The 24,496-nt window shown below is 52.2% G+C and overlaps 1 protein-coding gene across 6 annotated transcripts in view; it reads right to left on the bottom strand.

Annotated features, from left to right (window-relative positions):
- Positions 1-3,392: 3,392 nt before the first annotated feature.
- Positions 3,393-24,496, bottom strand: part of PDGFRB (platelet derived growth factor receptor beta) — a 59,083-nt gene continuing 37,979 nt past the window's right edge. For all 6 annotated transcript variants that reach the window (XM_039483788.1, XM_039483792.1, XM_039483791.1 and 3 more), the window contains 11 exons: positions 23,276-23,380; positions 22,633-22,743; positions 21,507-21,660; positions 18,063-18,229; positions 17,704-17,822; positions 16,559-16,681; positions 13,013-13,124; positions 12,579-12,678; positions 12,358-12,463; positions 10,260-10,498; positions 3,393-9,641 (listed from right to left, as the gene is read on the bottom strand). In XM_039483788.1, coding sequence (XP_039339722.1) covers positions 9,488-9,641; positions 10,260-10,498; positions 12,358-12,463; positions 12,579-12,678; positions 13,013-13,124; positions 16,559-16,681; positions 17,704-17,822; positions 18,063-18,229; positions 21,507-21,660; positions 22,633-22,743; positions 23,276-23,380 — 1,490 coding nt within the window. In that variant the 3' untranslated portion in view covers positions 3,393-9,487. The remainder of the gene's footprint in view (positions 9,642-10,259; positions 10,499-12,357; positions 12,464-12,578; positions 12,679-13,012; positions 13,125-16,558; positions 16,682-17,703; positions 17,823-18,062; positions 18,230-21,506; positions 21,661-22,632; positions 22,744-23,275; positions 23,381-24,496) is intronic.

Here is a 24,496-nt window from a genome sequence, read left to right as displayed (position 1 = left end):
GTCATCTAGTCCAACCCCCTGCTCAAAGCAGGACCAATCCCCAACTAAATCATCCCAGCCAGGGTTTTGTCAAGCCTGACCTTAAAAACCTCTAAGGACGGAGATTCCACCACCTCCCTAGGTAACCCATTCCAGTGCTTCACCACCCTCCTAGTGAAATTTTTTTTCCTAATATCCAACCTAAACCTCCCCCACTGCAACTTGAGACCATTACTCCTTGTTCTGTCATCTGCTACCACTGAGAACAGTCCAGATCCATCCTCTTTGGAACCCCCTTTCAGGTAGTTGAAAGCAGCTATCAAATCCCCCCTCATTCTTCTCTTCTGCAGACTAAATAATCCCGGTTCCCTCAGCCGCTCCTCATAAGTCATGTGCTCCAGCCCCCTAATAATTTTTGTTGCCCTACGCTGGACTCTTTCCAATTTTTCACATCCTTCTTGTAGTGTGGGGCCCAAAACTGGACACAGTACTCCAGATGAGGCCTCACCAATGCCGAATAGAGGAGAATGATCATGTCCCTCGATCTGCTGGCTGATGGGATGGCACCAGGCCCAAGCACATCCTATGTGAAGAGCATAACAGTGTTATCACACAGCCAGACTATATTAGCACCATTTTTATATCACTGACAAGAAGTCTCATGTATACAGTGCAGACCTATTAAAAACTGCTGGTCTGCAGGATAATTAATTGGCAAACTAGGAACCTCAGGTGTCTAATTAATGACCAACTAACCCGTAGGAACTTGCAAACAGTTTGCATCTGCCTTATCCTGAGTAAATAGTAACAGGCCTTTTGCACAGAATGTAGACAGGAAATGATGGGAGAAAGGGGCGGCCGGGGATGGGGGGGAGTTCCTTACTATGCCCATGATACCAGAATAAGCTTCTGCTAAAATAATCAGAAATGAGTAATGAACAATACTGAGAATCATATCATTAGGCTTCAGAGCCAACATCCCATTAGAGCAGGGGTAGGCAACCTATGGCACGGGTGCCGAAGGCGGCACGCGAGCGGATTTTCAGTGGCACTCACACTGCCTGGGTTCTGGCCACTGGTTGGGGGAGCTCTGCATTTTAATTTAATTTTAAATGAAGCTTCTTAAACATTTTAAAAACCTTATTTACTTTACATACAACAATAGTTTAGTTATATATTATAGACATAGAAAGAGACCTTCTAAAAACGTTCAAATGTATGACTGGCGCATGAAACCTTAAATGAGAGTGAATAAATGAAGACTCGGCACAGCACTTCTGAAAGGTTGCTGACCCCTGCATTAGAGTGATTGTTTCAGTTCCTCTGCAGACTAAGGAAGACAACACTCCATGGTTCATATTTGGACTGGGGCATGAGCCAAATTCCAGTCCTACCCCACCATGTTTCATTGCTGCTGCCACAGCATGGAGGGGGAAACAGAAGGAGGAAATTCCTTCTCACTTCATGGCCAGGTGAAGCATTATGCTAACAAGCACCTAAGCTGGCTCCCGTGATGACTGGCGCTTCTTCCCTGGGCATTAGGGTGTTCACTATAACACTCGCAGCTTCTCTTTAGTGCTTGTGTTCATACAAAAGGTCTGAAATCCAACGAGGGGACAGGGAGTGAATGGACGGGGAGGGGAATGGGAACGGGAACTGAATCCCACAGTAACAGCTAGCTACATTCCCCCACCCTGTTTTCCAGCTGTCCTCTCCCCAGGGCATTCAGGACCTTGCTGCAGTCTTCATTGACAAGGGGATTTTTTTCCCCTTGCTGAGTCAGCTCCTGCTGACTCAGTTTAGGGACAAAAGGTGCCAGCCTGCCTGTGACAACTCAGCCTTGCCACATGAATCAGAACAAACCCGTCTGTCTTTTCCTTGGGAGAACCATCCCGAGCTTCTCAGAAACCCAGCAGCTTCATGTTCAGCAACCAACACTGCACTGACACTGCACGTCAGAGACAGGAGCACAGGACCGGCCATCCCAGCGGCCAAGGGCAGGCGACTTCACTGTCTCCTGCTGTAGTCTATGCCTGAGACCTTGGCTACACCAGTCAGGCTAAACAAGCAAGGTTCATTATCCTGGGAAGTAGCCTGCCTGGGTTCTACTGTTCTCTGTGGTTCTAGGGGACCGTAGAAGCCCTCCAGAGGCAGAGAGGGAAAGCCGGGGTGGTAGGCAAGGAGCCTGGAGTGAGGAGTATGTAGGAAATGGGTAATGTCCCTTTAAATAGTTTGGGAGACCTTCTCCACCCTGCTTCTTCTGGAGGGCTCCCAAACTACTTAAAGGGACACTACCTAATTTCTGCACATTACAGTGGGGAAGGAGAGGAGGGTGGGTGAACCCCGGTGGGAGGAGAACCAGCGGGGTGGGAGAGAGATCTACCCAACCAAACCAAGTGTGACTTCTCACTCAGGCTCCGAGGCTAGGCACTCTGCCCCAGCTATCGCCCTCCCCACTCTCAGCCCTGCACTCCCAGAGTGTGCGCTGTGCCTGGCCTCTCTGAGCTATTACACCTCATGCGTCAGGGTTTAAGCCAAGCTCCAGGTGCTTGGGATTAGGATGAGCCATTAAGGGCAAGGACAGGTTACCCCACATCTGCTACTGTTGGGTTCTTACCCCCAAAGCACCTGGGCTACATAGACCTTGCCAATCCCTGTGTTCCTATTCTGACTCGGAGAGAGAAGCTGTGACTGTCCTCCGGGGCCTGAGAGACCAGCACGGCTCCAGGCCCAGTCTGATGATGGCTGGGCCTGAACGCCCAGTGTTTTGGTTTGGCGCCACAGCCAGCGACGCAGCAGGTTTGGGTGCATTTGTTCCCCAGCTGTTGGCTCATCCCTAGGCCCATGCTGGGTGCCTTGCTCACAGGCCGACCAGGACTCGGCGTGCTGTAGAGATGTGCCCAGCCGTGGATGGGGTGGGGAGAGTGGCTCACCCCACCTCTCTGGCATAGCTGTACTGTGCTGGGGAAGCTCTCTGTGACACAGGCTTTTTGCAGGTGGGGAGAAGGAGCGGGTGGAGTCTTCAAGAGGGGCTCATGGGTCCTCCCTGGGAATTGCTAGAGCCCAGCTCTTTGCACATCTCCCCGAAACGCTACTGCATGGCATCCATCCACTCACCTGCCTCCACTCAGGGCACCGACCCCCTGTGCGCTCAATAATCGAAGGGCTCGAGCAGGGCGATCCGCCTCCACAATAGCTGGCTATATAGGCCATCTCGCCCCGCTACGATGGCTTAGCTTTGCCTAAGCCTGGGGAGCTCGACAGAGCATATTAACATTCCTCTCCCTTAGCCTCCCCCCAGTTAATCTTCATTCCCACCAAAACACAAACGCAACCAGACAGGAGATTATGGAAAGAAAAACAGCCAAAACCTCCCCAAAAGGCAAACGAATCAGGAACCAACAAGAAAACGGTTGAAAAAGAAGAAACACCTTTAATTTTAAAATCTTTCCTTAAAAACATGTATATAAAGTTTACAGCATAAAAAATAATATCTCACCGGTATAAATGTGGCTTAATAAGAACTCTACAAATATATTTGTAAACCTAGGATAACGTTAACTCTTTGGTACCTTAGTTTGAACGCAGTTGCGTGTCTTGCCCTCATGATGGCTTAGGAGAGGTTAATAGGAAAAATGCAACTACAGGCACTGTTCTGTTCAGAGATTCCACACAGGCCTAATAATGTGCTATAAAAAGGTGCAATCCCAACAGATTATCCATATTGTACCGTGCGGGGGTGAGAGAGGGGCTGAGAGGAGAGAAATCAATGGGCAAACTCACTAATGCGTTGGAATTGGTAGTGCAGTCTATAAAGAGGGAAACAGCAAACGGGGTGGGAGGGCGGGGAGACAGACCAGTCCCCTGTGTCATGTGCCCTCCCACTGCTTGGCTCCTCAATTTCATTCACCCCCCAAGTCTAGAGGGAACGAATCACGTCTGGCCAAGCTCTTCTCACAGTAACCCAGGAGCAAACCTAGAACTCCTGCAGGCCTGCGCTCGGGCACTCCAGATTTACACTGGCGTGTCTGAGTGCAGGGTTTGCTCCTCCAAGGGAAGCTGGGAATTCCATTTAACTGGTCCAGTGGGGAGGGTGCTGACTTGGGAGTCCTGGGTGCATTTCCCTGCTCTAACACTTGTGTGACCTTGGACGAATCACTTAGCCTCTCTGGGCATCAGTTCCCTTCGGTACAGTGCCTATACGAGGCCTGCCCCTGGCCCACAGGGGTGCTGTGAGGACAAATACACTAAAGACTGTGGGACGCACAGATACCCCCGTAATGGGGCCCAGAAAAGTACCAGAGAGAGAAACAAATGGGTTGAGGCTGATAATCTGCTTGGCGGGCAGGCCCCTCCCCACCATTCCCTGTCTATAAGGCGTGGAGGTGATCATGACTGCCAGGTTGCATGAGCACAGAGTACCAGCAGCAGTGTAACTTCACCTTTAAAAATGGCACTGCTGAGTGGCTCCAAGCAAAAGATGTGATTCTCTTTCATTTAACTCTGCATCAAGCAATCACGGCTCAAGATGACCTGCTTCCTAATCCCCCGTCCCTTCCCTGCAGGGTGCTCCCTTCCGTTCCAGCACCGCCACTCGAAGCCCAGCGCGTGACGGAAGAGACAGCCTGTGTCAGACGTCCTGCGTCGGTTCTGACCTGGCGCGTCACTTTCTCTCTTACCCATGGAATACCTTCAGAAATGCAGAAGGTTGAAACAAAGGTTAGAGCCACTAGAGATGTGCTAGGTCTGAAACGGCTGCAAGTAGGAAGGAAGCTGCTGAGCCTATAACAAGGCTTGAAAGTGAGGGGAGGAGCCCAGGAGACATGCTACGGGGATGGGTGGCTCATTTCACTGCAGTTTGATTTCACTGGGCAAAATTTCATTAATGGTTCTCCCCCCTCCCAATGTGTTACATTCGCAGCTGCTGCCACGTCACTGAGACATGCTGTGTTAGGCTTGTGTCAGTGACCTGTCTGAATCAGCCCAGGTTTCTGATAGGCTTGACCTAAGCAAGTGTCCATACAGGCCTGGAAATCCAGGGGCTGCAGCAGCTTGGTCCCATGGGTCATGGAGCAGAGTTGCCACCTGCAGCAATGTGATGTAAAAGCTGCAGATCAGTTGCCCTTCTGCTGTCTGAATAGAAACACTGCAGATAAACCATTTTAGGGTCGTATTTAGGGTCGCCAGCGCTGTAGGGCAGGGTCAGGAGCCAGCCACTCTCTTCGCATTGTCTTAAGTGGGGAAAGGAGAGCATTTCCCTGGTACCCTGCATGCGTGTGTGGCAGCTGTGTGAGCCTATGCCAATATTTTAACCCCTTTGCAAAAACTGGCAAAGCTGGGATTGGCATCAATTGATGTGGGGGAAGATGAAGGGTCAGAATGAAGGCTCTGTCTCTTTAAATTCCCCCTCCATTTATGGGGGAAGAGTGGGGGCAGCTGGCCAGTCACTCTTCGCTCCCCACCTGTTCTGGGACTGCCACCTGGCTTGCTATGAGGCAAGGGCAAGGGTCAAGTTTAAAGTCAGCTGGAGCAGGAATCCTATAGGGAACAACCCTGCATGGCTGGGAGGAGGAGGAGATGGACTAATGACATGCTAGTCTAGTTCTTTTTCTAACCTCTGTGCAGTGGAACAAGGAAGGGATCCCCTCCCTGCCCGGTGCTTGGGATGTGGCAAATCTCTCCCAAAAGGATACAGCTATGAGATATCCCTCCCCTGCTTAGTCCAGGATTGTGTACTGACATAACATGGTGTTCCTCAGGATCTCCATCCGACACTTATCAAGTACCCTGGATACTTCCTGCCTGTTGGTGCTGTACCTCCGAGAGCTGACGATCCTAAATTAGGTGGGTCTTTCAACTTCCTACTGATTGCTCCGTGCCACTGCATGTCTAGCTCCCACCTCACTGCTCCGACTCCACCAAGGAGCTGCTGGTCCCCGCAGGGGTGAATAGAGACAGCTCAGTTCCAAGGAAAGTCCACTGTGCTCCAGACTTTATAATGCGACGCAAAACACTAAACACGGCTCTCCTTACATAAAACCCACCCAACTGAAAATGACAAAAGTTAAATAGTCAAACATGTCAGTCTGAGAAGCATCTTAAATATGGAGAGAGACACCGTAGTGTAGCAAGACCCCTGGACGTACAGAAATTGTGACTGGCAGGAGGAAAGTGCATATATTGGAGCGGATAACTTTGTAATGACTGCAGATTAAAATAGGAGTTAAAAAAATATACTGGCGATGGGCCCAAACTGCAGCACTGAGTTCCCTTTTGGGGTTTTGGAGACTCCATCATTTGGGGTCCTTGGAAAAGGGGTTCAGTCTGGACCCATCCCCCAACGCTAAAAACAAACAAATAGTAACAATATAAAATAAAAACCCTAGAGGAATCGGTTCCCTTCAGGACAAATTATGGCTACAAAATTGATGGCAACAGATGGGTTAAAACATTTGTTGCCCCCAGAAGTCTGATGGATCCGGGTGGGGAGTTCAGAAGCAAAGAGAGAGAGAGAGAGGGTGTGAACCTTAACCCCTGGCAGGTTTTGGCCACAGAATTTCTTCTGGCAACTGTAAGGGGGTAGGTGTACTTTGCCCATGGAGCTGCCACCATTGTATCCATTGGCTGGCGGGGAATTAAAACAAGCAGACTCCTTTCTTTGAAAAGGGTTTTCTCTTCTTGGTGTTACTGAGGCTACCCAGCTGGACTCAGCTTCGGGGAGGCTCACCTGGTCTGCGCTGTCTGCCCTTATCCGAGTGGGTGTCTCACTCGGACACAAGGCAGCAAGTCACTGCACGCTCGCAGCAGGATGTGAAACCAGCCCAGCAGAGCGGAAGGCAAATCACACTGTTCATGTCAAGCCCACAGGGGGCTGGAAGTAGCCAGACAGTGTTCAGCACCCAGCACACCTTTGCCAGACTACTCCTAGCCCCAGATTCACAAGGTCAGATTTGTACAGCTACATTTTGCTTAGGGCTGGTGTGCGGGCAGGAGCTAATGGGTTCTTTAAATGACAGGTTCTATTTCAAGTAGTAGCATGGGACACCATAAAAAGAGCAATCTGCCCTGGCAGATAAAGGCTCTGACCAGAGAGGGGATCTATTAAATCCACCCAGATTGAGAGGTTTTAGAAATCTGGGACAAAAGCACGACACTATTTGATAAGAGCAGTATCCCTTCCAGGGGGGTTGATAAGAGGCGTATCCCTTCACCTGGCTGAAGTTGTGGTGGCTTGTGCCCTACAGAGCACCTAAGAAACCGAGGAAAGGTGGGCTAACCCCGAGGATCTATGTTTTGTTGCTTCCCTGTGGTTTGGGGCATTTCTTGAGTCATGTCCACTGAACACGGATCTTGCACTACGATCAAGAGGATGCATGTGTAGGAAGAGTTGCCATTCACAGAATGATTCCTGAGGAGGATGGGATATGAGAAATCTGACCATACGTGCAGGAAATAGAGAAATGCCCCTGGCCATGGTTTGCAGTATTGCAGTAGCACTTGGCTGGCTACCACTACCAGTGCTACATTTAGCTTTCACATTTTATTAAAAACATAACCCCCCTGCCACAGGTACCTGTTCCTCTTGATTTAACTTTACAAATATGTCACCGTTAATGAGAGCTGATTGGAAAACACACCAAAATTGTCAATGCTTTTCGGTGGACAGTTTTAGATGGCTCTATAAACTGGCCGACAAACCTCCACAAAGAATGTCATTGAAAATTTGATCATTTCCAACCATCTCTGTTAATAAGAGCACAGCCACCGTGTGTGTGAGAGGGACACGGAAGTGGATGAGCTAGAAGGAGCTGCGTGTGCGGAGGAAAAGCGTGCTAAGCAATTTGATGCTATTCAAAAGGCAGAAAATGCTGGTTTCCAAGCTGAAGACATTGTCATAACCTTCCTGTTTTGGGGGATTTTCACGGTTTCCTTGTTTTCCACCTGGTTTAACTCTTTGAATAATGAGTGGAAGCTCAGAGTGCTATGGGTCACAGCCCTGCCAATGGGGTAGAGGAGGGGTTTGATGCAAGACGAGGGGTCTCCAGTATTTCCATTTTGCATTCCACTTTCTAAGTGGAAGTCCCTGTCTTAGGCCCACTTCCCATCCGATAACCTGATCCTTCCTCCGCTGCTTGGGTCCCAAAATGTACCATCCTGCAAGGCTCCATGGATCCTGTCAGCATGAGAACGGCTACTCCTGGTAAACACAAATGCTGCTTGTTGTTTAAAAGTTGGCTTCCCCCCCATGTATTTGTACAGTCAAAAAGTCTAAGTGGCAGGACCATAAACCCTATACAGCTCTTAGATGACTTCACAACCTCTCTCTCTCTCTCGATGTCCCTGGACCGCCTCGGCTTGTGCTTATGCAGCCTGGTTACTCACCTAGGGCAAGAGGCTGCAATTCACGTGAGGGACCCAGACGGCATGGAAAGGGGAACTCGTATGAACAACTTCATACCACTGCTTCCCAAAGATAAAACAAAGTTTCAGGAGCCAGCTGGGCTGAGAGACTTTCCCAGCAGGTGAGAGGTTCCGTGGCACTAGGGGATTAATGAATAGCCATTTTTGTTCCTATACTGGCCCTGGCTAGTGAATTAAGAGATCTTATTTGTTCCCTTTAAATGAGCAATATGGAGACTATCCAGGCTTAGAGTCCACACAGAGGAACATAACGCTGGAATGTGCTGCTGCTGCCACAGCAGAGTCATTATCAGAGCATCCCTGATTCCTGGCAGGCCCTTAGGAACCCAGAAAGAGGGTCAGCCTATGACACCTCCTTGGGGGTGGAGGAAAAGGGTGCTAATACCTGTACCACAGTGCGTGTGGTGCCACATTCCTCTCAGAAAGGCTGGAGAGGACAAGAGGGGAAGAACGTGACTGGTTTCTCCTGGTGACTGGATTCTCCATGGCTCGTTTCTCCTCAGCGGCTATAATAGCTCTGTTGTGCTTGAGAGAGAACCCAGTCAGTATGATCCTGTTCTCTACTGACTGTGGCCTGGCCTATCGGCTTCCCGACACCCCACCAGGGAGCTGCAAGGAATCTGTCTGTCCAGCCCAGCCACGTACGGCAGTTGTACCACAGTGTGGCAGATACGCAGAACATCAAAGAGGCAGCTTCGGCCCAGATGGACACTGGAATTCAGAGCCACCTGTGGCACCGGGGTGCGGGAAAGAGGCTGGGATATCAAACAAATGGAGTGAAGGGCAGCATCTCCTCTGGAGACCCACTGGAGCCCTGCCCCTTGGTCTGGGAGCACTGCAGACTTCACTGTGAGGAGAAGAGGTTTGTCTGTGAGGAGAACCCGCCTCGTCTCAGTAGCTTGATCAACGGGGTGGAGTGTGGCAGTGAGGCTGGGGGAGGGGAAAGGTGCCTCTATGGTCCACGTTGTGCTGGGAGGTGGGATGGAGGGTGGGATAAAGACGCACCCACCCAGGTTCTCCACCAAGTCTGGTTGCTCCCCAGATGGTCTCACTGGTAGGGTGTGGGGTAGCATCAGCCCTGCCCCTTCTACAGAAAACTCTCCTCCATGTTGTGGTGCCCTGGGCTTGGCTCCTGGCAGCTCGACTGTGGTTCAGGTTCCTCCTGTTCCCCTTCCTGCTGTGGGTCCAGGGGGCTGTCACAGGATATTGTGGACGCTGTGTTCACTTCGTTCAGAGTAGAACTAAAGGGGGAGCAGAGAAAGGAGAGCAATAAATGTGCTGTCTGTAATCGCTGATGTCCCAAGCAAGGGCCCACTTGCTAGGGGAGACACGGCTGGCTCTCTTGTGGCACGAGGAGTTACTACCTACGCCCCACAGTGACCCAGTGCCATCCTCCATCTTAGACAGGCTCCAACTCCCACAGAACGACTGACAAAATGGAACTTAAATTCACCCCCATCACGCGCACACAGTGCAGCCATCAACGCCCCACGGGCTGTGCACACCTGGAGCGCTAGCCGCTGCGTATACATAACAACGTGCCGTCCAGCCTCTCCCCGGGCCCCCAGCCCAGCATGGCGTGAGGACCTTGAATGCCAGCTGGCAGTGCAGATAGAACTGGGCAGCTGTGAAGGGAAAGGCCAGGCTGTGGGTAGATTTAAGGATCCTGAGAGTGAAGGGAGCTGATCCTGGGGCTGCTTTACCCGTTACGCTTCCCCCCGCCCTGACCCCTTTCTACCTGACCACACCCTCCTGCTTCCACTTTTGTTGTGTGAAGCATTTGTTGTTTAGGTCTCAGGACAGTCAGTGGTGACAGAGATCAGATTTGGGGGAAGCATTGAGAGGCCTGTGTTTGCTACCTGGCCCGGCTGACTGAAGCCTCCTGAGGGGCGTCGTCGATTCCGTCGGGCTTGGGGTCAGGAAGGGGGATGATGTAATCGTTGTCCCCCCCGTCCTGCTGCACGGCTGTATAGAGGACACTTCCGGTGCCGGAGCTGTGGGTGAGCCCGGCGCCGCTGACCCCGGAGATTCTGGGCCTTGTGCGCAGAACAGCAGGGTGGTCACTCCTCAGGAACTCTTCCTCGACCTGTTGGTACCTCTGCTCCCGCGGGGCAGGTTACAAAAGAAATGAGGTGGGTGAGAGGGGGTTGCGCTAACCGGGGTCAAGCCGGCATCCTCAGGCATATAAAGAGAAACTACAGACTCTGGGCCCTGTTCCCCCTGGAAGCACCACACCGTGCACAGCTACAGCGCCCTCCATTGCAGGATCGCCCGGTGCTTCCCAGACACGAGTTAATGAAGCCCTCAGGGCAGCCCTGGGAGAGAGGAGGCTGATTTCCAAGCGTCCATTTCTGGGTGAGCCACCTGAGCTATCGGGGTGATACTGCCGTTCTCCATTGTGCTCTATGTCTGTGCGAGTGAGAGGAGAACCAGGCCTTGTGTGTCCAAAATCCGAGGCACACCCGCGGATGGCTGGACAATTGGGGAAGCACGTGGAATGTAGTGACCCGAGAACACGGGGGAAGAGCCAGGAACAGAACTCAGATCTCCTGAGCCCCAATCCTGGGCGTTAACAATGAGACAATGCTCACACCTGAGACGTGTCCCTCTCCTTTTATGTATCCAGGCCGCTCTGGGTGTTACCAATATGCCCAGCCATGCTGGGAAACGTCACTTTACAAAAGGCTGCTGATTTTTTTCCTACGGCAAATTGATCTTTATAGCAAATTGCTGGAAACGGTGTCGCTTTTCATTTTTTTCTCTAAATTGACCAGCAAATGTATTTCAAGCCTTATGAATTAAACTGGTAACATTTCATTACCACCACTGACCCCGAAAGAGCCCGAAGCGCTTTACCAAATCTCATACAAACTAGACACAGGGAGCACCTTGCCACCAAAGTCCAGCCACCTCTGAGAAATGGCGAATGTTTAACTGCACACAGCAACGCTACACAGCATTGAGGGCAGGAAGTGAAGAAGAGTGCTGTGTCCAGTTTGAACTGCAAGAGGGATTTACATCGCCAGAATGTAATTGCTTGAGTTGGCATATGCCCTGGAAAACATAGGTGCCGACTTCCCCTCTTTCCCCTGGGTGCTCGACCCCCTCCCCCCGCCCCCACTCCACCCCTTCCATGGGGCCCTGCCCCCATTCCAACCCCTTCCCCAAAATCTCCGCCCCAATGCTGCCCCCATTCCAACTCCTTCCCCAAATCCCCACCCTGCCTCTTCGCCGCATCCTCCCCTGAGCAAGCCATGTTCCTGCTCCTCCCTCGGAGCGTGCTAACGCTGCCAGGCAGGATGGGAAGTGCTGGGAGGTAGGGGGAGGAGCGTGGATGTGGCATGCTCAGGGGAGGGGAGCTTGGCTGCCAGTGGGTGCAGAGCACCCACTAATTTTTCCCTGTGGGTGCTCCAGCCCCAGAGCACCCATGGAGTCGACGCCTATGCTGGAGAATGGGATTAACACCCCTTTCCCTCCCCAAAATACCTGGGGAGCTTATAGATCAGAATTTGTCAGAGCCTCAGTTCTCCAGCTCATCTGAAAGACGTATCATCAAGTATCGAATATGTTTGGCTGTAAAATGGGGCTCATTTCTCATACAGACTCTGTATATTTCAAGGATAGGTTATATTTAATTTAGACAAAGGAAGAAATGCCTGTGGTATATCTAACTAAGGTGCTTACATGTCCCACATTACTATAGCATCAGAACACCTCATAATCTTTAATGTATTTATCCTCAGAATACCCTGTGAAATAGGGCGGTGCTATTCTTCCCATTTTATAGATGGGAAACTGCGGTACAGAGAGACTCATTGCCCAAGGTCACACAAAAAGCCTGGCAGAGCAGGGACTTGAACCCGTCTCCCAAGCCCTAGGCTAGTAGACTAACCACTGGAGCCTCCTTCCTCTATAATAGTCTCCCCACATTCCCAACATAGCATTCCTGGGACATACCTTCTTGTATCCATCTGCCAGGAGGTTCCCCATAAGTGCCACCAGCTGAGAGAAGGAAGGTCTTATCTCAAACTTCTCTTCCCAACATTTCTGCATGATGTCATAGCTGAAGAGATTTGGGGCGGGGGGAAGAAGGACACCAGAGAGTTAGATGGTGGAAGGGGTGATGGAGCCAGTTTGAGGAGATGTGGCTAGTTCAAACGTGCACGGTGAACACTTACATCTCGTTGGAAGCATGGGCGGGTTTAGACATCCGATAGCCACATTTGATGGCATTGTAGAACTGCTCATTCATGGGTAGTTCAGGGTATGGAGTCCCGCCTAGGAGGAGAAAGAAGAGCTAGAAACCAAGCTAACAGGGAGGCTCCACCACACTGTCAGTGTTGTTGTTATAACACCAGCACCACCCTCCTTCCCGTCTGTTCACCATTCCTACCCCACCTTCATCACCAGTCCTGTGCGAGTCAGTGTGTGATAGGACAAGGCTCTGTCACAGAGGACCCCTCCTGGCATGGGTGGGACGGGACTCAGGGATTGGTATCTTTCTCCCACGGTGGGACTGGAGGGAGATTCAGGGACAAGGCCTGCGGGACCCGTGTGGTCCTGGAAGGTAGGTTGTGTTCTATTGAAGGAGGGTGATTCTCAGGGCACTTACCCAGAGTGAATATCTCCCAGAGGAGGATCCCAAAAGACCACACATCACTCAGGGTTGTGTAGAGGTTGTTGAAGATGCTCTCAGGTGCCATCCATTTCAAAGGCAGGAAGGTCTGTGAGGACGAGAGTGAGCAGGAATGGGTTAGGCCCACGAGTCAGCCAAGCCCCTGGGGACAGCTCACTTCTGCACCAATAAGCAGGGAAGTTGGACACCTTCCCCTTGACTCTTCAGGGAGCCCAGTTTACAAAGCCTGAGGAGAGCCCCTTGGAGCAACTCTTGAGCACTTTGCATCAGCTGTTTCCCTTAGGGCCTTGACTCATTTCCCAGAGCAGGGTGTTACACTGACCCTTGTCAGATAGGAAGGAGAACTGCAGTCCCCTTCACAGTTCCACTCAGTACCGACTCTTGCTGTCCCCCTGCTGAGGTCTCTCCCCCACTCACACCATCATGGAGAGGCTCTGGCCCTGCAAAGCCACCTCCCTTCCAGGGCTGAGTTCTCCTGCTGGGCCACTACACCAGCCTGGCCAAATGGCTATTGGCTTTCTGAGACAGACCTGCAGCGGCTGAAAGGTGCCAAAATGGCAGCCCGGGGATAGAAGGCCCCAGCGTCCCCCAGCGCAGCTGCAACACGAGCTTCCCTCACGTTCGCTCTCCAGTGCGCCTCAGCTCTGACCAGGAGAAGCTGCCTTCTCAGGTCAGGCACCAGCTCAGTTTCTACATCCACTCTCATCTCAGCCAACAAGCCTGATTGCTGCAATAGAGGCTTCTGTGACATGGACACCCAGCCTTCGACGGAGTCTACTGACTCAGCTGACCCCAGGCCATTGAAATGCAGTCACAGGGTGACTTTCCACCCATCCCAGTCTAAGCTGGATGTTTGAAACCTGGCAAATGTGCATCACTATGAATTAGGGTGACCAGATGTCCCGATTTTATAGGGGCAGTCCCAATTTTTGGATCTTTTTCTTATATAGGCTCCTGTTACCCCCCCATCCCCTGTCCCGATTTTTCACACTTGCTGTCTGGTCACCCTACTATGAATAGATCTGACAGAACAGGACCTGACCGGAGATTGCTAAGAAGCCAGGAAGAGAGGACCAAGATAGAGATCCTAGTCCTCTTCTCTCTGTGTTTCCTGTCTTTGGCACAATCCGGCCCTGCCTGTGCTGCACTGAAACTCGCCTGGCTCTACCAGCTTGCGTGCAGCTTCAGCTGCATGGTGCCCTGTGCTGGATGTGGATTTCCTTGCGCAACTGGTATCAGAAATAATCCCCAGGAAGGATTGCGAAGAGGCCTGGTTTCATTTCCTATTTTATCCGGAACAGCAGCGGCAGCAAAGCTGGATTGGAAAGCCCCAGCCCTGCTGTGGAGGGGGAAAGGGCGGGGCCTTGCCCCCTGCCCATGAACTGAGGGGGGTGGCCAAGGCTCCTGTGTTACACTGGCTGTTTCTGTCTTCCAAGCAACAAGGGCAGCTCACCTACCCCTGCTGAGCTCTCCACTCCCAGCTTTGCCTGGCTGGCAGTGATTCAGCAAGGAGGAAGAGAGTGGAACAGAGGAGCCCTGACACGATTCCAGTGTGGTCTGGTGGCTCAACCCCTGCACTAGCACTCAGGACCTAGGTTCTAGCCCCAGCTCTGCCACTCACCTGCTGAGTGACCCTGGGCAAGTCCCTTCTCCTCTCTGTGCCTCAGTTTCCCCATCTGTAAAGTGAGGTAATAACACTGACCTCCTTCGTAAAGCTCTTTGAGAACTGCTGATGTGATGGGGTAGGGATTATTCATCTTCCCCCAGCACTGCCTCACCTATTGGAATTTAAAACAAAGAGAACATCCTGGAGGATGCTCGCTGGAACCTGGAGCCCCTTCCGATCTGAAAGACCTGAATCTCCTTCCTTGAAAGCACTCACATGGGAGCCTGCAGAAAAGCGCTTCCTCTTTCTGTGCGGTCTAGTGGTTAGAGCAGGGGCCTGAGAGTTGGAAGATCCGGATCCCATCCCCAGCTCTGCAAGTGACTCATGGTGATGCAGCTTTGACTCTCCGAGCCCCAGCCTCTCAATCTGAAGGATGGTTCAGAGCGAATAGCCGCACAGGGATAGGGTGAGGGGTGGTCCCGTGCTCTGGGGTCCTTGAACAAAAGGGGCTGTATTCGGGGGCGGTTACTAGTGCTGTTTTCTAAGTTCCTGCATAGGACCCTAGAAAGCACGTTCATGTGGTTCCATGAGAGGTAAAGCTGGGGTTAAAGTAAGAGGGGTAAAGGGGGGCAAAGGGAAATCTCCCCCTCTTCTCCCTGACTTGGGGGACCAGTGCACTTACATGACCGTCTCATAAACAAAGGAGGGAAATGCAGCCCAGATGGAGCTACTATAAAGTGGGTGCATAACTGGTTGGAAAATCATTCCCAGAGAGTAGTTATCAGTGGGTCACAGTCATGCTGGAAGGGCATAATGAGTGTTGGTTCTGGGTCTGGGCAAGTTCAATATCTTAAATCAGTGATTTAGAAAATGGCATAGGGAGAACACTTATAAAGTTTGTGGACGATACCAAGCTGGGCGGGCTTGCAAGTGCTTTGGAGGATAGGATTAAAATTCAAAATGATCTGGACAAACTGGAGAAATGGTTTGAAGTAAATAGGATGAAATTCAATAAGGACAAATGCCAAGTACTCCACTTAGGAAGGACCAATCAGTTGCACACATACAAAATGGGAAATGGCTGCCTACGTAGGAGTACTGCGGAAATGGATCTGGGGGCCATAGTGGATCACAAGCTAAATATGAGTCAACAGTGTAATGCTGTTGAAAAAAAGCAAACCTCATTCTGGGATGTATTAGCAGGAGTAAGAAAGACACGAGAAGCGATTCTTCCGCTCTACTCTGCGCTGATTAGGCCTCAGCTGGAGTGTTGTGTCCAGTTCTGGGTGCCACATTTCAGGAAAGATGTGGACAAATTGGAGAAAGCGCAGAGAAGAGCAACAAATATGATTAAAGGTCTAGAAAACATGGCCTATGAGGGAAGACTGAAAAAATTGGGTTTGTTTAGTTGGAGAAGAGGAGACTGAGAGGGAACATGATAACGGTTTTCAAGTACCTAAAAGATTGTTACAAGCAGGAGGGAGAAAAATTGTTGTTCTTAACCGCTGAGGATAGGACAAAAACAATGGGCTTAAATTGCAGCAAGGGCAGTTTAGGTTGGACATGAGGAAAGATTTCCTGTCAGGGTGGTTAAGCTCTGGAATAAATTGCCTAGGGAGGTTGTAGAATCTCCATCATGGGGGATTTTTAACAAACACCTGTCAGAGATGGGTGAGTGCAGGGGACTGGACTAGATGATCTCTCGAGGTCCCTTCCAGTTCTATGATTCTATGATTTATTGTCAGGATAACAGACTGTTCGGACTATTTGGGGAGGCAGAGAGGATCAAGGGAGTCAGGTGAGAGTTCTGCCCCCATCCTTGGGAAGAGAATTCCCACCTGGTAGAACAAGGTGTGTGTGTGTGCCTGCCTGCTGGAACGGGGCAGGAAGAGAGGGGACCTGGGTCCCTGACTCACGCTGCCTTTGGAGATGTAGTTGGAATCCCTCATGATGTCTCTGGCCAGGCCAAAGTCACAGATCTTCACCAGCTTCCCCTCGCAGATGAGGACGTTCCTTGCTGCCAGGTCTCGGTGCACACACTGTAGGGGAGGAGACAGGGTGCCATTAGATGGGGGACCCAGGCCACAGAACCCCAGCAACAGAAGGTGCCACGGAGGTTGTCATGGTACCAGAGCAAACCCCCCCAGAGAGCAGCGAAACAAGCAATGATGCAGATTGCAGACGGACAGTTGGAGTCTAGGAGCAGCAGGGTTAAGCCAGCCTGGCTTACGTCTTCATGTACCCCGGACATAGCATGCTCACTGGGTTTGCTCAAGCATTGCACTGGCACCAGCAAAGAAAAAAGGCCCCTCCAGTATCAATCCATCACTGAAGCACGGACAGTTGATATTCCTGGCATCTCATTTAATGCAAGCTGCCTGGCCAGGCATGTGAAAGGGACTGGGAGACCCGCCTGTCTCGTGGGGGCCCCAGAAATGTCACTCTGGGCTTCCATTGCTGTCACACCCCAGCTATATACTTTTCCTAACAAACAATAGAGCTTTGGTTACACTGACAACTCACCTAAGCTCAGCCAGTCGAATTAGCCTTGGAGACCCCAGGAGCTCTCTCCCCCTCATGCTTTAATACCCACTGACGCATCTGTTTCCAGAAGCCTTTAGGCTGTGAGTGTGCTAGTGATGGCTGTTTGTTCATTGGCACAGCACTGGCCTCTGGTGAGGATGCTTAGGCTGGCTCTGAGGCAAGGAAACCAGACAGCACCAGGGCCACCCAGAGCGTGGCTCTCAGGGGCTGCAGGCTGGGGGTTTGGAAGGCAGTGCTTGGCCTGATTGGAGCCAGGCCTACTTTAACATGTCGTATGGCCACACAGGCCCCAGGACAGCGCCAGCAAGTCCAGGCGGTCAGTGGCTATTCGATGCAAAGGCCTGTTCTCTCGTGAGGGAGGCAGCATTGTCAGAGGCAGAGTCGGCTCCTGGTGAAGCCTGACTGAAGGTTTGGCTGGTCAAGAGGGCTTTCATGTCACACACCAAGAAGGAGCTTTGATTTCTTCCCTTTCAGAGCCGACTCCCGCCAAACCCACCTGGAGACTCGGCACACGTACGTTTTTGGATGCAAGGAACTCCATCCCGTTGGCCACCTGGAAACTAAACCCAACCAGGTCTGTGTAGCTGAGGAGCGGGGACTCGTTTATCAGGGTCACGCGGTCCGTCCTTTCGGGAGCTGGAGGGAGGAAAAAGGCACAACAGCTGTTACCACACGGATTAAAGCTGGGGCTTGCGTCGGTGGGAACAGAAGTTGGTCTGGGGTTTTTCAGGTCTCACAGAGCCTCAGTGTGGGAGAAACTGTGCCAGCACTGTTCTGGCTCAGCAAACCCTGGGGGAATCAGCTCACATCCCAACCAGCTCCTAAAGTCACTCTGTCACGAACACCATCTCCCTCCCTTCCAGGGACTCCCGTTACCTGAGGGGGAATAGCTGTCCAGCTCATAGGGGGTGCCGTAGTTGGAAGACTCAATGTCAGCATACTTGATCTCTCCCTTCATATCAGACATGGGAACGTAGTCCAGGGAGTCATCTTTGCTCATATCCATGTAGCCCCCGTCGCTTTCGATAGAGAAGGAGGTGAGGCTGGAATGGGGAAGCAAAGAAACCATTCAGAACAGATAGCGTAAGAGAAAAGTTGGAGTGGATTTCAGATTCAGAGAAGGGAGGCTGAATTTCAGGGACTGTGGTTACGGAGGGCCAGAATTCCAAACGTAGGCATGGACAACGGCACACGTATCATTGCTCAGGCCCGAGTTCTGGGTGCAAATTCCGATGCACGAAGCAGGTACTGGCACTCGCATGGCCACATGTGAGCAAATGCCCCTTTTCCACATGCACCTTGGAAATCTGTTGCATATCTGAGGTGTGCACACCTGTATGCACATATCCGCAAATGCCTAAAGGCAAAAATCTGATTCTGAATTTCCTTCTCCCTCCACAGGAGAGGAGGCCACCCCAGGTGGGGCTAGGGGGAGTATTGGTACCTTTGAAAGCACTGGGAATGAATGACTCTGCAGATTGAACTGCCCTCTTCTTTCAGGAGAGGTGGCAGGAGCCACACTATACAGAGTTTTTTAAATCCTCATTCTTTAGTTAGCCACATCTCCTACAAGGCCTGAGCCTAGCCTCTCTAAGCACACCTGCAATTTGGTGCCTGCATTTTTTCCCATGTGAGTTTTTGCACAGGAGTCAACTCACATTGGTGCAGGCAAATGGGGTCCTTAGAGGGAGGCCTGCAGTCTGTATGCAGAAGTATGTGCAAATTTGCCTGCTTATGCTTGTGTGCCTGTGTGTAGGCGGGCAGCAGGGCTGGAGCAGAACAGCCCTTGCTGTGAGTGCAGTCTTTAAATGGTTAATGCTAAACCAAACTCAAGGTTGGCTCTGTGCCTTTAAACTAGTAAACACAAGAGATGACTGCTTAGTTACAGTGTTTAAGTAGAAGCCAAGCCCCTGAGCAGCCCTGCCTCCTCCCCACCCCTAGTATTCTGGGCTGGTACTAATACCTTCCTCTCCTGTTCCTCTCTCACTCAGCACTGCCCAGTTCAGCCCCAGGCAAGCCTTCTTAACTGGCCTGCTGGCTCCCTATTGGTCAGTGTCTCCTCATGGCCCTTCTAGGCCTCGGGAGGACTAAGTCTCATTGGTAGTCTGGCCCTGAGCAGGTTTTCCTTAAGCAAAAGAGTCCAGAGACTTTGAAGATCTGGGCCAGGCTGTCAGGACCCAAAGACTCTAGCAGGCAGCAGAGAAGGCCTGACAGACCCCATCACAGTGTGCAAATCAGGTGATGGTGCATATCTAATTACCCATTTGCATGTGCTACTATGGTAACCCTGTACACAAAACCTGAGGTCTCCTTTTGGGCCTAACTGTCTAAATAGTAACTATCCATTGTAGGGTTGCTACGTTTCTAATTGCACAAAACCGAATACCCCAGCCCTGTCCCTTTCCCGAGGCCCCACCCCTTCGCCGAGGCTCCCCCCCGCTTGCTCCATCCCCCCTCCCGCCATCATTCGCTCTCCCCTACCCTCACTCACTTTCACCGGGCTGGGGCAAGGGGCTGGGGTGCGGGAGGGGGGGTGACAGCTCCGGCTGGGGGTGCGGCTCTGGGATGGGGCTGGGACTGAGGGTTTTGGGGTGCAGGAGAGGCCTCTGGGCAGGGGGTTGGGGTGCAGTGGGTATGGGCTCTGGGTGGGGCCAGAAATGAGGGGTTCAGGGTATGGGAGAGGGTTCCGGGCAGGGGTTGGGGGGAGTGAGGACTCCAGCTGGGGGTACAGGCTCTGGGGTGGGGCCAGGGATGAGGGGTTTAGGGTGCAGGAGGGGGCTGGGGTGTTCTGGGGGTGTGGGCTCCACCTTGAGGGGTGGGCGCTGGGATCGGGCCGGGGATGAGGGGTTTGGGGTGCAGGAGGGGGTGCGGGGTCCCGGTGGCACTTACCGTGGCTCCCAGGAAGCGGCCCCCAGGTCCCTGTGGCCCCTAGACACATGAATGGCCAGGGAGGCTCTGCAGGCTCTGCCTCCACAGCGCCTGTTGTTCGCAGTTCTCAGCCAATGGGAGCTGCGGAGCAGGCACTCGGGGCAGGGGCAGCGTGCAGTGCTTCCCAGGCCCTGGCCACCCCAGCGCCTAGGGGCCGCAGGGACCTGGCGTCTGCTTCCGGGAGCTTCCGGGAGCCGGGCAGAGCTAGGGCAGGCAGGGAGCCTGCATTATCTCTGGGCCCCTGCTGCGCTGCCGACCGGACTTTTAACGGCCTGGTAAATGGTGCTGACCAGAGCCGCCAGGGTCCCTTTTCGACCGGGCGTTCCAGTCGAAAACCGGACACCTGGCAACCCTAATCCACTTCGAGTGCACAAATGCAACTGGCATGCAGAAATCCAAGGTTTTGCACCTGCCAAATTTCCCCTGTGAAAAGCTGCTGCATGTACAAAATTGCAGCTAGCATTTTCAAGGCCTTAATTTGAAGACTGAGCCCAGATTAACGTTCTTTTGTTCAACATTTATTATTGTCTCATCTGACTTGAAATGGAAACTGCAAGAGCTTCCATCAATGTACTGAGCGTTTGTCTCATTTCACTATTGTTTCTGTGTGCTGGGACAAAACCCTGCTTTGTAACATCCATCTGCAATGCCTCTCAGTCAATCCGCACAGAGATTCCCACGCCTCTTACAGCAGCCGGACAGTAACAGGGCTATTTTCCTCTTTTTCAGCCGGGGAAGAAAAACTGTCACAAAGCTGCGCTAAATCTGCCCACTTCGGCACTGAGCACAACAGGGCCTGTTCTGCAAATGAAGAATTAAAAGCAGAAAATTCCAGGGCGGGACCCAGATCCGCAAAGGTATTTAGGTTCCTAACTTCCACTGAAATCAATGTACTGCAGATCTGGTTCATAGGTTAGCCTACCCGTAAGTCACTAGTCTTCTCCAGTGTGAACAAGAGAACATAATCTTTAGGGTTTAGTGCCCCAAAAGGACAGGACCCTGCTGTGGCTGGCTGGGATGGCTGCATTCATAAAGGAATAGAGAACAGGGTGGGCCACGGACCCCCACTTTTAAAAGCGGGAGGGGATAGCCCTCCCACATTTTACCGGTAAGGCTGAGCGACGTGGGAGGAGGGGCTAGAGAGAAGTGAGCAGGGGGTGGGTCTTGGGGGGGAAGGGGCAGTGCAAAGGTGGGGCCTTCGGGGAAGTCAAAGAGCAAGGATGGGGGTTCAGGGAGAAGGGGCGGGGCCTTGAGGGAAGGGGTGGCATGGGGGTTGGGGCCTCAGGAAGAAGGGGAGGCATGGGGGGCGGGGCCATAGTCTTGAGTGCCGTTGGCCCCCCTACTTTTATAGGCCTTCTGCTGCTCCTGAGAAGGCTATTACTTTAAAGGCACCTGTACACCTTGTCCTCTTCGGAGCCATTCCCATACACCTCCATCTCTCGCCTTGCTTTCTCGGTGTAGTACTGGAGGAAGGTGTGCTTGTTCCGGAGCAGATAGTCCACGAGGTCTCCATAGCGGCAATACTCTGTTATGATATAGATGGGGCCTGCAGGAAAGGAGAACGCTCGAGTCAGGTGTGGGCTTGGGGCAGCTTTGCTGTCCTTTTATTACCAACCATAGCTGGGTGGGAAATGCGTTTCCTGTCTTGTGAAAATTTTCAAGATAACGAAAAATTTTCCTGTCCCGAATTAGGATGAAAAGTTGAAATCTTGAAAACGGTCATGAACTGAAAAACCCCTCAAGTGTTTGGTTCTGGGTCAGCTGAAACATTTCATTTCCGTTTTGACCATTTTTTATTGACAAACAATTTTTTTGACTATGCTTACCTTAAATTTCAAAACAACAAGTTGCTTTGAGACAGAAAATTGGCATCTTTCATTGTGAAAATGTCGACAATTTCTACATTTTTCTTTTCAGCATTTTCTTTTTAGTTGAAAAATTTGTCCAAACTGACTTCTTCCTGAGAACAGGTTCAGTTTGACAAATGGGCATTTTCCAGTGAAATTCCTGACCAGCTCTACTGCCAACCCTTCACAAAGAGGTCACTGCACGGTCTCACAACCGCTTGCAAGGGGGCTCAGGGAGCCCCAGGGAGGGAGGCCCACTGCTTTTCTGGGGTTTTGGGACACTCAGATGAGTGGAGAGCAGGCAGGACCACTGGCCTTTGAGTCTGGAGCACTGTTGGCTACCTGGGCTCTCCACAAAGCATCGGCCCCTCTCATGGGTCATGCTGCTGGAAGGAAATTGGATGGAGATCATTTTCTTATGCCTGCTGCTGGAGGGGGATGGACACACAGCAGGGAGGAGTGAAGTCTTGCACTCGTGCAGAGTTTTCCCCCATTCAGGCAGCAGGCCCATGTGCACAGATGGGCCACCTAAGCTCAGCCTGGTGACCATGCTAAGGGTGGTGGCCTCTAAGCAGGATGCTAATGTTTGGGGCAGTAGGGGGAGAGGACAGGCACCAGCTGTGATGAAGGGGGATCATGTCCAGGGGAGGGGCAGAGGAGGGAACAGGTACCTCCTTTGGTGCAGGCTCCAAGCAAGTTGACAATGTTTAGGTGAGGCCCCAGGTGGCTCATGATCTTCAGCTCAGACATCAGGGCCTGCTTCTCGCTGCTCCTGGCGGTAGCTGTAAAACGGACGCATCAGTAAGATGAAATAAGAATGCTGAGGTGTGAGAGACGAGAGCACGACCCTGACACATGCACGGCCCCCAAGGAATTGGTGTAACATACACAGCACTGGGTCGGCAGAGGGAGAAGTGCTCTGAGAACAAGGCTGGGAGCCGGGAGCTCCTGAGTGCTTAGCCAGGCCCTGATACTGACATCAGCAACTCCCTCTGATTCCTGCTTACCTAGACCTTTGCCTTTTGGAGAGAAGGCAAGAAAGACAGTGGTGCTTAGAAATAAATCCCTGTCCATGTCAGGCAGGGGCCACAGAACCCTGCTAGAATCACCGGTGAGTGAACAGACCTGTAGCTAGCACCGTCCTGGTCCCCCCATGGGCAGGGCTGGGAGAGGCGAGACAAATGACTGACCCAGCTGGTGTCTATGCAGAGGGAGGGAATGTCTCCTGGCGGGAGGGAAGGACGCAGTGGGGGAGAACGACGGAAGAGGGGTAGAGTGGCAATGAACGAAGGGGAGAGATGGTGGGAAACTCACATTTGAGCATTTTCACGGCCACTCGCATCGTGGATTGCAAATGGCTCAGGCCATGGGCCGTTGCCTCCACCACTCGGCCAAAGGCTCCGGATCCGAGAGTGCGCCCTGCAGCAAAACACCAGGGAGATGCAGATTTCAGCTGCAATGGCAACCCTCAGAGGGCCAGATGGGAGGGGCCCACAAGGCAGCTGCTCAGAAAATGTGCATCCCTTTACTGGAAAGACAGCAGCACCGCACACCCACAGCGATCACAGCAGGGAATGGCGGTAGCTGGGAGTTATGATGTCTGTGCCAGGCTGATTTCCGCCTGGCTGGGAAGCACGTTAATAAAGAGGAAAAGCCTGAGGCTCCTTTCCCAAACAGAACTGTAGCTATTCCAGATGTGGTCACCAGGGGTAGCACTGTTTGACAAGTCCATCCCCACAGAGGTTCGTTCTCAGAGATGCTTTATTCTGCCTGGTTTCCTTCTGACAGTTCAGCAAGCATTTTGACCGGGGCCTGGATGTATCGGCCCTGAGATTTCTAATGAGTCCTGTCCCCCGCTCTCTGTTCCCCCATGCATGTCAGCACCAGGCCTACCAAAAGTTCCTGAGCCCAAGGAAAGTCCTGGATGTTTCTACCCCACCCATATGCCCCCTGCTCTCTGTCCCGGTCCTGCTCTCCCAGCCCCACAGGCGGTTGTGAAGGGCTTCGAGCTCCTCAGGTAAAGGGCTGTAGGACAATGGGGAATGCTCACATTGTTATTCCCACAATGGAGACGGTTCTTCAATGCTGAATGTGGGTTCATGGAGGGTCCCATACGTGCTAGTGTGCTCCCCTCCTCTGGGGCTGCCTCCGGTGCCGGGAGCACGGCCAACATCACCCTGATGCTGCCCGAGAGGCTAGGCCTGCAGTGACGAGCTGAATTCCTGTCTCTGATCTGCACAGCAGTGCCCCTGCTCCATGCGGAGCGGAGAGAGAAGCATGGCCTAGAGGCAGGGCCATCGGACCTGACAGCCCTGCTGAATGTGCCTCACTTTCCCACCTCAAAGCAGGCAGTAGCCCAGTGAATTCCCCTAAACGCTCTAAGGAACACAGGCTCTGGGAGCGATCGGGATGTGCTTCCCAGGCCCCATCTCTCAGCTAAGAGCGTCGGTGGATCGGTGACACACATCCCATGAAAGCGCATCTGTCGCACGCCTCCTGCACAGCTGGCCCTGGCCACAGGCCCACCCTCTGGTA

The sequence above is a fragment of the Mauremys reevesii genome, linkage group 8 (genome assembly GCF_016161935.1).
Source record: "Mauremys reevesii isolate NIE-2019 linkage group 8, ASM1616193v1, whole genome shotgun sequence".
Classification (NCBI taxonomy): Eukaryota; Metazoa; Chordata; order Testudines; family Geoemydidae; genus Mauremys; species Mauremys reevesii.
Note: the sequence above shows the minus strand (reverse complement) of the source record. Positions and strands in the feature narration are given on the sequence as shown.